This window comes from Engystomops pustulosus, chromosome 9 (genome assembly GCF_040894005.1).
Source record: "Engystomops pustulosus chromosome 9, aEngPut4.maternal, whole genome shotgun sequence".
NCBI lineage: Eukaryota > Metazoa > Chordata > Amphibia > Anura > Leptodactylidae > Engystomops > Engystomops pustulosus.
Window position 1 is genome coordinate 14,087,695 of NC_092419.1, and position 16,969 is coordinate 14,104,663.

Genomic DNA, 16,969 nt, shown 5'->3' on the forward strand with positions numbered 1-16,969 from the left:
TATCTGTAATTGTGCTCAAATTAAAAAATATATTTTTTATTGAACACTCTACAAATCACTCATCTCAGTAACAAGTCATCATTGATCTATGTCAGTGGTGGCGAACCTATGGCACAGGTGCCAGAGGTGGTACTCAGAGCCTTCTATATGGGCACCAATGCCATCAACCCAGGGCAGGATTCGCCAGACAGGACTCAAGGCCTCTTGTAATCACAGGCAGCCCAGGACCCTAGAAGGAAACTACAATAATGATCCAAACTTCTCCTCCTTCTTTCTACTGTATTGGTGTCCTCAGGTGCCTACACAATTTAAACCTGTGACAGAGCACGGAGTAATACGTAACTGCTTAAATCGGCACTTTGCGAAAAATATGTCGGTTTTGGTTGTTGTTTGGGCACTCGGTGTCTAAAAGGTTTGCCGCCACTGATCTATGTCAACCAAAGATTAAATGGTCATGACTACCAGAATATAAAAAATATAAGTGATGAGCCAAAACCAGAGCTATAAAATAAGTTAGGTTTTATTCTTCACTTTGATGACACTGGTCACCATTGTACAGACGACCACACTGTCTTTACACTTTTCGATCCTCCTTCTGAAAGCCGCTTTGACGTCTTTGTTCTTCAGACTGTATATCAGAGGGTTCAGCATGGGGACGACGGCTGTGTTAAATAAAGAATACAACTTTTTCGAGCCTAAATTGGTGTTTGGTATGGAATATTGAAAGATCAACATTGTGTAGAGCAACAAGATGACTGTGAGGTGTGAGGAACATGTGTAGAAGGCCTTCTTCCTACCGATACTGGACTGTATCTTCACTATGGTGGTAATTATAAAGACGTAGGAAGTTAAAATAAGACAACATGGAATAATTGTATAGACAATCAGTCCTTGAATTTCGGCCAGCCTTCCCAATATCGTAAGGTCACTGCAGGCAATTTCCATGAAGGGGACTAGGTCACAGACGAAGTGATCAATTACATTCGTAGAAAAACAAGAGATCTTTGACACGAACCAGACGAAAGGAATGACTTGTATGAAACCAAATACCCAACAGAAGGAGGCCAACACAAGACACACGTTATTGTTCATGATAATTTTGTAATTCAGGGGCCTACAGATAGCAACATATCGGTCATAGCTCATGGCGGTCAATATGAAAAGTCCATGTCCTGATAAAGAAGCAAATATATAGAATTGTACCATACAGGGCAGGTAACGTACTGTGTTATCTCCAGTGATGAACCTTAGAAGGATCTTGTGTAGGCTAACAGTGGATGACGTCAAGTCCACTATGGACAGGTTAGCAAGAAAAAAGTACATGGGAGTGTGAAGATGAGAGTCCAGGCAGACCAGAAGAAGGAGAGTTATGTTTCCGGTAAGAACAACGAGATAAATGAGTAAAACCAGAACAAATATCGGAGCTTGGAGCTCAGGAACATCAGTTACTCCTTTTATGATAAAATATGTGACCATTGTTTGGTTGTTCTTCATTTTTGCCGCTATTTATAATACCTGGAAGTAAACAAATTCACAAATGGCTTTAGTTTTTCCATACATAGAAAAAAATAAATGTCATAGTGTAGTCCTATGCAAATTAAGACTCGTATGTCCGAGAGCCTAAAGCCACCTAGATCATATTTCAAGCTAAGTGATCTTATTTTACTCAGTAGAGGAACCTCAAAGAATAGTCCATTGAGGTTAAACATTAGACTGGTATATGGAGGGGATGGCCGAGATGTAAGTCTCCTTACAGATGGTAGATAAGAAGGACAGTGGTTACTGAGATATCCAACAGTTGACTGAAAGGAGACCTTAACCTGGTGATGGAAGGTTCTTATGAAGTATAAAGTACAGGCAGTCCCTTACTTAAGAACACTCGACTTACATACAACACCTACCCCTACAAACGACCTCTGGATGTTGGTTATTTAATGTAATTTTGCCTTAGGCTACGAGCAGATATTGTGCAGATAGGCCACTGAGAAGTCATTGAAGCCCATGGTGACTGTTACTTAAACATTCTAAAACTATTGAAAGAATGACGTCCCTATAAAACAGTTTCCTGGTACCTGCTGTCCCATTCTCCTATAGAACCCCCAAGAATGGTTTTAACAACCCAAGTTCGAGTCCACATATAACCAAACGGAATTAAGTTTTGCATCTAATCTAAGCAAGGCAACGCAAAACATCTCAATTCCATCCTGAATTCAGCCATGTTAAACCGGCTTGACTAGGTTTCAAAATTGGTCAACCACAGAACCAAAGGATCTCCTCGTGGACCACACACAAAAAGTTTAACGTGTTACATTTAGTTACCTAATCATCTTGAAATGAGTTTGTTGTAATATGTTGGAGGAATAACATGATAGACATGAATCTGCTGTCCAGACATGGATTGAGAAGGTCCAGTTGATAACTAAAGAGAAGGTGGTCAGATCTTCCGTCCACAGATATATTATCTGACTATCCGCTCCAATCTGTGGGTCATATATTGTCCACAAAGATGTCAATCACTATACTATTACATGCCGGTACCATGTGACTCCATTCGTTGTAGTGTGGTGAGATGTGGGATCACTACAGTTTTATACCTCTTGCCTTTCGTAGTAATGAATCCCTTTGCTCCTTCTGGCTCCATTGAGACTCATTATTCTTGTGATATTTTTGTAAATTGATTCTTTTGTATTATTTGAGTGACACAATGGGTAATACATGACCGTCTTACATAAAGACATTACTATACAGGCAGTCCCCGGGTTACGTATAAGATAGGTTCTGTAAGTTTGTACTTAAGTTGAATTTGTATGTAAGTCAGAACTGTATATTTCATAATTGTAACCCCAGACAGAATTTTTTTTTTGGTCTCTGTGACAATTGGATTTTAAAAATGTTGGATTGTTATAAGAACCAGGTTTAATAATAAAGCTTCATTACAGACACCTGTGATAACTGTTATTGTAGCCTGGGGTTAAAATACAGGAAATCACCAACATCCAGAGGTCCGTTTGTATCTAGGGGTCGTCTGTAAGTCGGGTGTTCTTAAGTAGTGGACCGCCTGTACTGCTTTATTTTTTAAAAATATTTTCCAAAAATTCACCATTAAAAATGTAGAGTTAATTCTATGGACGATAATTGTGCAATGTACCCGAGTGTACTGGGTCATGTAAGGCGCTGGGCAAAAGTTTTAAGCAGGCGTTGAAACATGTTGCAAAGGAACAGTAGCTTTCAGTAACAGAAGTTTTATTTTTTTAAGTTTAAAAATGTTTTCTGCAGCAGGAAGATATTTCCGAACTTGATGCTCACAGATCCCTGAACTCACAATCACTATCCATCTGACATAATGTAAAGAGACAGAACCTCAGACTACACTCACACTGAGTCCTACAAGATGTTTAGAACGTCCCTACCAATTTTCTTCATAAACTGTGTACAAGCGATAGAACTGATGCTTCAAGGCAAAGGGTGTTGGCACCAAGTATTGATAGGGGTTATTTTTAATTATTTTTATTTGTTTAATGATTAATAATAACGATAATTAATGATTAATTAATAATAATAATTAATATTTATTAATCCAAAAGTAAAAACAACTGTAAAAAAGTTGACAGTTCATGTTTCACAGACAAAATATCATACAGTTTAAGTATTTATTTTCTCATACCCTCAACCACCCCCCTGAACAACCTCCCCTTCCAACTGGTAAAGAAAAAAATTCTTATTTTTCCCAGATTTTCCACCCCTGGCAAACCAGATCCTCTAAAATTGCTTAATTTTTTGGTTAAAGGGTTGTTCCAATTTCAGAAAATAAAAGTTATACAATTTTTCAATACACTTTCTGTATCAATTCCTCTTGGTTTTCTCTGGAAATGTCCCAGTGGCCTTTCAGGCTCATTAGCATAATTTTAAAAGTTGATTTTAAAAGGAAGGAGGCCATGGATAACAAATATAAGAAGATTGCCAAGGTCCCCGGAGTAACTGTCCCTGGTTTATCATGATGGATTTTGATGGTAGATTTCCTTTAAACTTGTTCCATAAATCAATCAGGTTGGGTTTTTCTTCCAGATAGATGGAAGGTGGACTCGCCAGGTAAATCTATAGCTCTGTGTTATGTCTTTTTCATTGGGTGGTCCCTGATGCAGGGATTCACTGCTGCACATTTCCACAAAGTGGGACCATTCCGGGATATGCAAATATAATTCCTCCAATACAATGACTGAAGCTCATATAGGACAATATTGTATCATCATATTGGGGCACAAGGGGATATGCTCTATGTATCCATGTGCAGCCGCCCAGTGCTGTTGTTTTGTGTTGCGTTAGTTTTCTTTGATATTGTATTGATGTGGTTTCATGGAATTGGATTCTTTTATTTGAACAAAGTTAAGGGATGGACACATCTGTAATTCTACAAAGGTAAAGTAAGGCCCCATAGAAGACCCAAGTAGCCAGACGTCTGCTATACAGGTGGTCCCTACTTAAAGGGTTTTTTCCCATCTGGGCATTCACATTTAATTAAATTCATTTTCCATATGTGAACATTTCTTCAATTGGATGTTATTTAAAAAAAGTGTTCCTGTGTGCAGATAATTTCTCATAAATATAATCATGCTGTCTATTAGAAAATATATAGCTTCCTTGGTTACGACCACCACACACTCAGTGGCAGTGGTGGCCAGACTTGTGCTATTGAGCCCTGCCTGACTTCCAGGATTCATTACCATAGGACGGCTGTGGGATATACAGTAACTCCTGGACATTTCATATACAAAAAAACTTTTTATTTCTTTATGCAATCCCCAGCGGAGGTGGTCGTATCCAAAGACACAGTCTTGTTTCTAAGGGCCCATATGACTACATTTATGAGAAATTATCTTCACACAGGAACATTTTTTTTAATAACATCTAATTGAAGAAATGTTTATACGTGTCAGATTAAGGATACCCGACTTGCAGACAACCCCTAGTTACAGACGGACCCCTCTGCCCACTGTGACATCTGGTGAAGCTCTCTGGATGTTACTTTAGTCCCAGACTGCAATGATCAGCTATAATGTATCTATAATGACATTTAATTGATAATCCTTGGTCCCATTACAGCAAAAACTTTTGAAAATCAAATTGTCTCTGGGACAAAAAACATTTTTGCCTGGAGCTACAATTATAAAATCTACAGTTCCGACTTACATACAAATTCAACTTAAGAACAAACCTACAGAACCTATCTTGTATGTAACCCTGTGATGAGAAAACCTCCATATGCCTACGCTGAGTGTCTTCTACACATATAATGTAAGTGCCTATAACTTATTTCTTTGCAAATTTCAGGTAATTAAAATCTTAAGAAGGCACTTAATAACGACTTTATAAAACAAAGTATCACTAATGAAGGAATGATGGCTACATCTATATATAAATATAGGACTATTTGGGGATAGACACAGTTGCCACAATTAACCCTCATATTAATGATAGAAAAATACTCTAATTAATCTGTATGTTTGTTGTCATCCAAACAGCAAGAAAATTCCTTCCTCTGGGAAATAATAACAAAAATAATAATAATAACTCTAAATAGTTCTATGACCTTAGTGACTATTGTCAAGCCAAAGCTTGTTAGTGCTAATAAGGAATCCGATATCCTCATGGGACAAGCGGTAGAGACGATGTGTTTACTGATAATTAGTCATTAATGTGATGTGTGTACAGTATACATAGTATCCAAACACTAACAGTGTAACTCATGGGGGTGTATCGGGAATGATGAGCCAGGGGGATGTATTGTTCTATAGAGATCTAGTGGTCAAACTTTCTTGACTTCTTGGGGGTCTACCGAACAAAACATACTTCTTTCTGCATCTTCATATGACTATTACTAAGCGGCAATACTTTGACAGTATTATTGCTTAAATGAACTTTCCAGGATATCCTATCAGTGCTTGTCTAATCATAGTTGCAAACGCTACAAGGCCTCAAGCATGCAACTGCATATGGTGACCTTGAGCTTGCCCCACAAATGTGCCGCCATTGACTTTTACTATGCACGGTCATAGTGTGGTGAAGCCCTATGTCTCACCACACCGTGACCGCTTGGCTCCATGTGGCCAGAGCACATGAGTACAGGAGGCCGAACTGGAAATGTTACTGGAAGGAGGAACTTAATGGGTGACTTCCACTTAGTAGGCAATACTAACATTTAACCCCTAACACAGGATAGGCGATAAATGTCTGTTTGCTGAAGGTATAACTGCTTGGAACCCAGTAATGAAGGAGAACGGGGAACCACAACTGCCTGAACTAAACTTCAAGGTCATGCGTGCTGGAAGCTGACCTTGAATTTCTGATGATGTGCTCCATTAACTTCAGTGGGAATTGCGGGACAGAAATTCCATTGTCTTCATCACTGGGACCCCCACGAGCCAGATAGTTATTCCCTATCCTGTGTATAGAGCATACTATGTGGGGTTGTACTAATCCAGAGAACCAAAGCACCCTAGGATGTTTGAACTTCACCCCAGTGAAACTCATGAGAAGAAGAATCATTCCTGGAAACATTCCTTAACTGTAACTTCTGTCAAGCTGTAGAATCCTACTGAGTTATTCTGCAATCATTACTAAGAGTCTGGTAAAGTCTCTCCACCTCAATATTCCTTTCCCTCGTTGACACACATAAGGCATAGTCCAGTGATTCCATACTCATCACATTGTAGACTGACCCTACCAAACTTTAGACCCTAAAGAACTTAGGACTAGTGTTGAGCGGACCCAAACTGCAAAGTGTGTGTTAATACCAAACTTTGTGGCTTCATTCAAAGTTCAGGACCGGGTCCATCGATTTACTCGTTTACTCATTAAACATGTCATCAGCTGCCATTTTGAGGGGATCGCTCCTCCTGATGACAGGATGGCAGGACCGTCACTCCCAATAATGCCATCAGGGAGCTAGGTTCCTCCCCAAAATGGCACGCTAGTCACCTTATCCATTAGCCATTTCAATGGCACTGGCTACTTTGCCAGCACCGATTGTAGATGTAAACGGTGGGTGGTTTGAGCTTAAACTGGACTCGAACCGGACATGAACTTCTAATGAATCAGGTCTGCTCATCACTCCTACACCAAAGTATTATATCTAGAGGAGCAGTTATATTAAGTTAAATTTTTCTTTATACATGCCGGGTGCCTTGTATTATTGTCTGTTCAAAATTTTTATACCTACAGTATATTTTGGATTTGAGGACAAAAATGTTAAACATAAAAAAACATCCAATGATAGCAGCACAAGCCAGCAGAAGATCCCACACCATAACCCATTGGGAGGCTTGGACCAAGACCCAGTACTATACTGAGTGACCAACTCACCGCCTCACACAGCGGAGACCACTGAAAGAAAAAAATGGATAAAAGATTGTTATGAACCGGTTCATCACAGACTTTTCTGGTTAATTTTTGTGTTAAAGGTGTAGGGCAACTTAATGGACCGGACTCTCAGAGTGATTGGTAATCTGGATGTTCTAACCTTACTAACCCACATTGCTTGCTGGGATACTTGTAATGTAAAATATGTAAACTGTACTTTATTTACAGCTGTATGACAGATTATTTTCTTTAAATAAAAATGTATAAAACATAAAAATAAAAAATGTGTTGAACATAGCTACACCCAACTCAATGTGATTCACTCCTGTAAATCTGCCCTCAAGATCACATTTAGACACATTGCTTCCTACTTTCTTTAAAATTAAGTTCCCTAAAACAAACACTTAGTTCTTCCTTTTTCTTAAGATATTTTATTTCTTTTTGATTTATTAAAAATATGGAAGAAATAGAAAATAAAAAAAATGAGCATCAAGTTACTGGGGGATATTTATCATACGCTGGTGCGCGGGCTTCTGCCTCTTGATGTATCGGGCTGCCAGTAGCGCAGCGTTTATCCGACGACAGGCAGCAGCGCCGTATGAAAGGTCGCCGGCAGCAGCGAGTGCGCAGGTGCGGGGACAGTAACGCCCCGCGCCGGCCCACTCCCGTCCGGCCGCACCCCCCGCTCGGCAGGCCGCGCCCCCCTTCACGACCCTTCACACCCCACTGGCGTGAAGGTGGCGGATTGGGGAAAATAATCGCAAAAGCTACCAATAAGCTAGCTTTTGCGATTATTTCAGGGCCTCTGCGCCACTGGTGGTGCGCAGAGGTCCTGATAAATATCCCCCACTATCTCTACTTTACAATGAAAGATCTCCACCTTCCTCTTCCCAATCCTTCTATCCTTCTCATAAAAGCCATTTTCACATCTTTGTTCTTCAAGCTATAAATCAATGGATTGAGGACGGGGACCATCGCTGTGTTAAACAAAGAGAAAAGTTTTTTGGAACCGAGCCCGTTATCCGGTATGGCGTATTGTAAGATCAATGATGTGTAGAGTAAGATGATGACAGTGAGGTGTGAGGAACACGTGTAGAAGGCTTTTCTTCTTCTAGTACTTGAACGTATCTTCAATATGGTCCAAATTATGAAAATATAAGAAATGGAAATGAGAAGAAATGGAGTAATGATATAGATGACCATTCCTTGGACGATGTTCAAACTTCCCAAAACTGTGATGTCACTACAGGCAATTTCCATGAATGGGACAAGGTCACAGTAGAAGTGGTCAATTATGTTTGTGGAAAAACAAGAGATCTCGGATATTAACCAAATAAAAGGAATGACTTGTACAAAACCAAATATCCAGCAAAACGAGGCCAGAAGAAGACATACCTTCAGGTTCATCATAGCATGATAATTCAGGGGCCTACAGATAGCCACATATCGGTCATAGCTCATGGCGGTCAATATAAAAATCCCATGGCCCGATAAACAGCCAAACATATATGATTGGGCCATACAGGCCAGGTAGGACATCTTGTTATCTCCAGTGATGAACATTAGAAGGATCTTGTGTAGGGTAACAGTGGAGGACGTCATGTCCACAATGGACAAGTTAGCAAGAAAGAAGTACATGGGAGTGTGAAGATGAGAGTCCAGGCAGACCAGAAGAAGTAGAGTTATATTCCCAGCAAGAACAGTAAGATAAATGAGTAAAACCAGAACAAATATCAGAACCTGGAGCTCAGGAACATCAGATATTCCCTTTATGATGAAATATGTGACCGTTGTTAGATTGTGCTTCATTTTTGTATCAGTTTATTATACCTGAAATATAACACATTGATCATTTTATCAAAAAGTTGGGAAAAAATTAATATTCACAAAATAGTTCTCCCGATAATCTGATCCAAACCCAGATAAATATTCCATGTTATGAAACTTTAGCTCAGTATTCAACCTACCTCTTTAGACTCTAGGTGTTAACCAAGGTTATCATAATATCATAATGCCATTCCATGCACTATAGGCAAAAGATTTACAATAGTTAGGTAAAAGGAGACACATTGGGGCAGATTTACTTACCCGATCCAGCCGCGATCCAGCGACGGGCTCTCCGTCGCCGATTCGGTATCTGCCGGGATTCACTTAGGTCTGTGCACCGATATCCACCAAGAGTCACTGCTACGCCGAGGTCCGCTGGAGTTCACCAGAGTTCACCTTCTATTTCTTGGTGCAGGTAAGTGCGTGTCACGCGACACTTTTTTTTTTTTAAATACAGCGATGTTTCCAAATCCGTCGAGTTTTCCGACGGCCACGCCCCCTGATTTCCGTAGCATGCATGCCGGCGACGAAGCGCCACAATCCGATCGCGTGCACCAAAAACCTGGGGCAATTCATCGCAAATCGGGAAACCTGATGAAAAAAACCGATTCGGGCCCTTAGTAAATAACCGCCATTTTGTCACGCATTTTGGTGCCAAAGGCAGTCAAACAAAATTGAGCCCCTCACCCCCACTGTAAAATTGTAGCAAAAATACAGTAGACTCAGCACTGGTCCTAAGGGGAAAAGTTAAATGGTTCTCTCCAATTAATAATCATAAAAATGAAATCTAAGAGGCCAACTGCTATAGGATCATCTACAACTAGGCCAACCAGCAAAAGATATAGCACAAACAAAAAATTATCCTCCTCCAGTAAAAATACTACACATATAAATATATACCTGCAATGTATATACCACAAATATAAATATATACCAGCAATGAATATAGCAAACATATACCAATACAAATACCAAACAGATACCAATGACTGGGCTGCACATATGAATATTTACATGCAATGAATAAACATACACATGAATATATCTTGCACATATAAATAGATACCAAAAATCCGTAGTAAATAACCATATATAAATATATACCAGCATTATATGCACCTCACATTTGGGCTGTATGCGGGTAGAGACATCACTTACTGTTCAAATTAGGTTGTAGCTTTTAACTTCTACGTCTGTGTTTGCCACGTTCACCCCAGTCTTCTTCCTGGTTGTTTCCCCATTGTTGGCAATCCTATCAGGTAGAGAATTTAATGGCAACTTCTCCTGGCCGTGACTTATCACTGCAAACTTTGCCACCCTGGCCTCTGGAGAACATCTCCACACTCCTTCCCTTAAAAGAATCACAGTCAATATAATGTCCCTTAGTTAACAGCTACAGCAAGTGCTTCTCAAAATGACCACAATTTTCCCACTGTATATACAGATAATACAATATGACCCCTCAATATAGTAAAATATATGTACTATAATTCATACTTAACACTAGCACCTCCTCAATAATTTAGACAGCACAGCACTCTCACTATATATGTATATATATGGCCCAGCACATGCCCCCAGTATATAGGTAGCCCACCACATATCCCCAGTATAAAGGTAGCCCAGCACATGCCCCCAATCTATACAAGTGTATAGGTAGCCCAGAACATTCCCCAGTATATACAAGTATAAAGGTAGCCCAGAACATGCCTTAATAAATCAGTAGGTCAGGCCAGAACATACCCACATAATATAGGTAGCCCAGGCTAAAACATATCCCCAGTATATAGTTAGCCTAGGCCAACACATGCCCAAGTATTTTTAAAGCCTAGGCTAGAACATGCCCCAGTATATAGGTAGCCCAGGCCAGAATATGCCTCCAGTATACAAGTAGCCCAGGCCATAACATGCCCCCAATATATAAGTAGCCCAGAACATGCCCACAGTACATAGGTAGCCCATCACATGTCTCTAGTATATACATAGCCAAGGACATACCCCAAGCATATTAGTAAGCCAGTGCATGCCCCCATTGTATATGTAGCACAGGATAAAATAAAAAAATATATATTACTCACCTACCTGCACTCCCTGCAACTTCCTCCTTGCTTGCACATTCTTTTCTTCCATCATGTTGCTGGTGTCCTGTCTATGACCTGTGATAACGCTGCTTCTGGTGTCCTGTCTATGACCTGTGATGATACTGCTGTCGGCATCTTCTCTATAACTACACTTCCTGCAGCCTCCTCCTTGCTCCTGCGTTTTTCTCTTCCAGGTCATCACAATGCAGGTGCCTTCTCTATGACCTTTGAGTATCATCAGTATTGAGGTCATCAGTATTGGATTAGTGGGGCGGAAGTGATTAGTAGCTGAGCTGCTGTTACCAGGAGTTCTTGTACGAAGAAGAGCTGATCAGCTGCGGCTCATATACTCCCACTAATATTATATACATATAGATATTTGGCTACTGCTTAAAGGAGTTCACTAGCGACCGGAATATTTTTTGAGTTACTATAACATTCCCAAAAAGAAGACAAATCACTGGCCATTAAATTATTGAAGATGAAGGCAGGGATCACACCATAGGAATAGATTCAGGGGGAGGGTCAGAGTAGCTACCCCTTTATTTCTAGGGCACAACACTTTTTGGGGTCAAAACGTCCCATTTCTCAAGTGAATGGGATTTTAATCCTCCTCTAAATATGAATTATTTTAAAAAACATAAGTTACCTGATTCTGTGTAATTTCTCTTGATGAATCAATGGCTATATCAATAATACAATCCGAAGTTTCCTGCAGAATTTCTCTTGTAGTGAGAGCCATGACTCGGAATCAAAGGGCCATTATGTGTCATATTCACAGAAATATTGATAGAATCGCTGGTTTATGGTTTAGAATATACATTATAAGGTCGGAGACAGGAATAAACATGATAGGAGCCAATTACCAAGTGATTCCATACAATAACCATGTTCTACGACGGAGGGACCGTCGGAGCTTTATACGTCTTCCATTTCCCTCTAATTAATCCCTTTGCTCTTGCTGTCTCCGTTGCGACTAATTATTCTTCTTCCATTTTTGTAAATTGCCTTTTTTTTAATTATTAGGACCTTGTGTTATATTTCTATGAGGAAGGATTGACCAAGAATCAGCCCCATATAAGCTATAAGCTATAAGGTTATAAGCTTTCCAAACATACCATTCCTGTTTCCTAATGATCTGTATTTTTAGAGAATTTTTAAATTTTTTCCATGCAAATTAGCTACTTGGTGCACTGTGGGTGTGGCCATGCCCATTTCCTTCTTTTTATGGAATTGTCATCCATTGTGTAAAGGGATAGTACTGGGTAGCGATGGGCAGGAAAGAAGAAGAAAAGGGGTGCACCGCTCCATCTCCAATGTGCAGAGAAGGTAATTTTCATGATCAAATAGATTGAATTTTCTCTAAAATTATGGATTGGGGTTTTTTTTGTGTTTCACTCATTAGTTGCCTGGTGTTGTTTGAGCAATTGTGGGAAGAATTCAGGAATAGCCCACAGGGAACCCATCGGTGAGCCCAGGAGTTTGGAGGGTCCTCTGACCCTGTATTATCTGTACAGAGCCTCTGATATATGCTGGGTGTGCGAGCGAGTTGAGCCTTTTGCCTCAGGCAGCACCACCTGCAGCATGATGGGGTCAGAATCAGCGGCGCAGTCACCTGCTACAAAGCAGAACTTGACACTTTAAAAAAACAGTTCTTCAAACCTGATGTCAGCATGGGTGCGAGACTGTCCATGGAGGACCCATGTGCTAAAAATAATAACCTGATACGTTAGTATTGGATGGGGTGGGGGAGCACTTTGGATAGCATGCCTCAGGTAGCAGAAAGTTCAGGTTCACCCCTAGATATATGGGTAGATTTTTTAGAAAACTCCCCAGTTTATTTTTATGCATTGGATGACTTAGATGTATATAAATATGAAGGCTACCCAACCAGTATCCTTCAACCCAGGACCATCTCAATACAGAGCCCGGAAAGGCAAAGTCCAGTCAGCAGGTTGCTGACAAGCTCTTAGGAACATAACAGACCAGGGTAAGGGCTAGAAAGCAAGCTATGGGTCGGCTATGTTTTAGGAATTTGCAAATGGATATTTGCTAATATTTGTTGTATATTGGTGGCCCCATAAATAGATTTTTACTATCCACCTAGTCTGACACTGGAAATATGTATGCAATTTTAAAAAAGCACAATTGAAAAATTTGTCTGAAACTGCCAGGGTATTAAAGGGGTGTTCTCGTTTTGGCAAATTAATGTTATTGTTTTCATGCTGAAAAATGATACATGTTTCCAATATACTTTCTGTATCAATTCCTCACAGTTTTCTAGATCTCTGCTTGCTCTTTTTGTATAGAAAACTTACCTCCAGTAGACAGAAACGTGACTATGGTCACACATGTGCACTTATAATGAGCCGTGCACCTGTGTGACCATGGTCAGATTTCTCCTCCTGGAAGTAAACATAGAAGCTTTCTATAAAATGAAAGCAAGCAGAGATCTAGAAAACAGTGTGGAAGTGATACAGAAAGTATATTGGAAATTTGTATAACTTTTCAATATTTATTTGCTGAAGCGGAAACACTCATTTAAGCCATTTTTTTCAGACAAAAAAGGAAAAGGGAAAAAGCCAGTAAAATTGCTGCAAATTACCGTATATAATCCGGTGCGCCTTATATATGAACCTAGATGTTTTAGCAGGCATTTATTGATGGTGCGCCTTATAATCTAGTGCGCCTTATAGTCCGAAAAATACGGTAATAAAAAATAAGGCCTCCACCACAGAAACCATGCAAACAGATAATATTTCTGGCTAAGTCACTTTTTATGCAACACAGTGGCTGATGATATATCTGGTTCAAATTTAGTTTATACTTCATGTGTATGTGGCTTATTTTACATCATGCACCAAAAAAATTTACACTGTCCCCAGAATTTGGACACTAATAACTTTGAACCCAATTTTAACCCCTTCCCGACGCGAGCTGCACTAGTACGGCGTGCGCCGGGTCCCGGTGCATGGAGAGTGCTCACGGGCCGAACCCTCTCCATAGTCTGTAAGTCTTTGCTGCATATCGCAGCATGGGCACCGCCATCTTGCCGCGGATCGTCGCTCCCCGATGACGTCACGAGGAGCAGCGATCCGTTGCCATGACAGCTTTGGGTCTCACGAAGGCCCGAAGCTGTCTCGTTTTAACCCCTTCATTACAATGTGCTATCAGCACATTGTAATGAATGAGGAGTAAAATCCCCATATACTGCCATATGGCAGTATGCAGGGCAGCCATCAGGAAATTCGGGGCCCCATACAGCAAAAGTGTCTGGGCCCCAACACACCCCAAAACCGAACAAGCCTCCTGCCCCCCGCAGTGACCTTTCACAAACAGGGTTTGAGGCCTGTTGCTACGACAAGGCACACTCTTCTGGTAGATTGCCAATAGGAGTCATACTATTGAACGTCACGTGCAATTTTTCACATTTTCATAAAAAAAGCTAAATCCTGCTATTGAGGGACCTGCTCAGGTTTCAAGTCACTTTGAGAGGCCTAAATAAAGTAAAACCCCATAAATTACTCCATTATAGAAACTACACCCCTCAACGTACGTAAAACAACTTTTATGAAGTTTGTTAACCCTTTAATTGGTTTACAGGGGTTAAAACAAAATCGGATGCAATTTCGAAATTACATTTTATTTGGCTAAATTAATGTGTTTTTCATAAAATGTACAAATTCTCAGTGGATAAAATTCCAAAACGCTCCTCAAAATTTGATCCCCCATCTCTCCCGCGTATAACAATACCCCATATGTGGTGGTAACCTGCTGTATGGGCACACGCCAGGGCATTGAGGGGGAGCTGCGCCATTCAGAGCAGATTATGCATTGTCACTTTTTATTGGCTATACAATCTTTATTTTTTTGGCAATTTGGACATATAAGGGCTTATTTTTTGCGACATGAGATGCACTTTACAAATACTTCATTTAAGTGGGTCTATAGCTTTTCGATGAGATTTTATTAACTCTTTAAAGTATGGAGGAAAAGAAAATTGTCAATTTGGGGTTTCTTTTTTTTGTATATTTTGGGGGTCGTACACCATACACTAAAAATACTATAATATTTTCATTCTATAGATCACTACGATTACGGTGATACCTCATTTATATAGTTTTTCATTTATTTTTACAATTTTACTGGAGAAAAACTAATACAGAGGAAATCTTATTTGTTTCTGCATCGCCATCTTTTCGGGAACTTAACCTTAATATTTTTTGGTTGACAGAGCTAGTTTAGGGCTTATTTTTTACGTGTTGAGTTGTTCTTTCAATTGGTACCATTTTGGGGCACATAACTTTTTTTGATCACTTTTTAGAACATTTTTGTAAAGGGATTTTATGAAAATTTATATTTTTGGCGAGTTTTTCGGGTTTTGTTTTTACGGCGTTCACCGTACGGGTCCAATAATGTTTCTGACTTATTGTACAGATTGTTACGGACGCGGTGATACCAAATATGTGGGGGGTTTTGGTGATTTTCAGGTATTTTTACTTTATTAGATGTGTATAGGGAATGTTTGTGTTTAGGGGACTTTAACTCTATTTAATTAATTATTTTTATTAAAAATTGTGTTTATTCAGTGTTTTTAACTTTTTTTTCTTTACTTTTACAGGTTAGCTTGAACAAGTGATCCACTGATCACTTGTTCAAGCTATTCTTCACCTAATACAGTGTAATACAGATGTATTACACTGTATTATGTGAAACACTGAGCATGCTGCGCATGCTCAGTGTGTCACAGCCGGGTCCTGCCAGGAGGCACAGACCCGGCACCCGGAAGAAGATCGCGCAGCCCCGGGCACCGGCAGTCCCGGGGCTGTGATCAGAGCAGCGGGACCCCCCCGGTAAGCGCCGCGGGGGGGTCCGAATCCTGTTAAATGCCCCTAGCACGCCGCGGTCAGCGCGACCGCGGCGTGTTAGGGGTTAACACCCGCGATCGGAGAAATCTCCGATCGCGGGTGTTAGAGGAGGGTGTCAGCTATAATATATAGCCGACACCCGCAGCTTCTGGCCCCGGCTCCATTCAGGAGCCGGGGCCAGACGTTTGACGTAATATTACCCCACCGGCCGGGCCCCATAGGGCCCCTTAGAGTCCGGGCCCCATAGGGCAGTACCAGTTGTACTGCCCTATCGGCGGCCCTGGCAGTATGGCAGTATATGGTAGGATCAATCAGATAACCTAGGGTTAAAGTACCCTAGGGAGTCTGAAAAATAGTAAAAGTAAAAATAAAAAAAAGTTAAAAAAAAAAAATTATAATAAAAAACCTAAAAATTCCAATCACCCCCCCTTTCCCTAGAACTGATAAAAATGTTAATAAACAGTAAAAATCATAAACACATTAGGTATCACCGCGTCCGAAAATGCCCGATCTATCAAAATATAAAAACGTTTTTTAACTTCGTTTAACCCGTAACGGAAAATAGCTTACAAAGTTTTTGCCATTTTGAAAAATATTAAAAAATTGATAAAAAGTGATCAAAAGGTTGCACAGTCCTAAAAATTATAGCAATGAAAACGCCATCAAAAGCTGCAAAAAATGACACTACCCACAGCTCCGTACACCAAAGTATGAAAAAGTTATTGGCGCCAGAAGATGGCAAAATCCCCCCAAAAATTTTTGTACAGGAGGTTTTAATTTTTTTAAATGTATGAAACCATTATAAAACCTATACAAATTTGATATCCATGTAATAGT

The 16,969-nt window shown here is 40.1% G+C and overlaps 2 protein-coding genes across 2 annotated transcripts; both read right to left on the minus strand.

Annotated features, from left to right (window-relative positions):
* Positions 1–513: 513 nt before the first annotated feature.
* LOC140077588 (olfactory receptor 5B12-like) lies at positions 514–1,494 on the minus strand. Its single transcript, XM_072124861.1, has one exon. The coding sequence runs from the start codon at positions 1,492–1,494 to the stop codon at positions 514–516; it is 981 nt and encodes a 326-aa protein (XP_071980962.1).
* A 6,717-nt stretch (positions 1,495–8,211) lies between these two features.
* LOC140077590 (olfactory receptor 6C3-like) lies at positions 8,212–9,165 on the minus strand. The gene has a single exon (XM_072124863.1). It carries the CDS (start codon positions 9,163–9,165, stop codon positions 8,212–8,214), a length of 954 nt encoding a protein of 317 aa, XP_071980964.1.
* Positions 9,166–16,969: the final 7,804 nt, after the last annotated feature.

Bases quoted from the DNA above. Each gene is read 5' to 3' on its own strand.
- LOC140077588 (XM_072124861.1), bottom strand. From the start codon at position 1,494: ATGAAGAACAACCAAACAATGGTCACATATTTTATCATAAAAGGAGTA.
- LOC140077590 (XM_072124863.1), bottom strand. From the start codon at position 9,165: ATGAAGCACAATCTAACAACGGTCACATATTTCATCATAAAGGGAATA.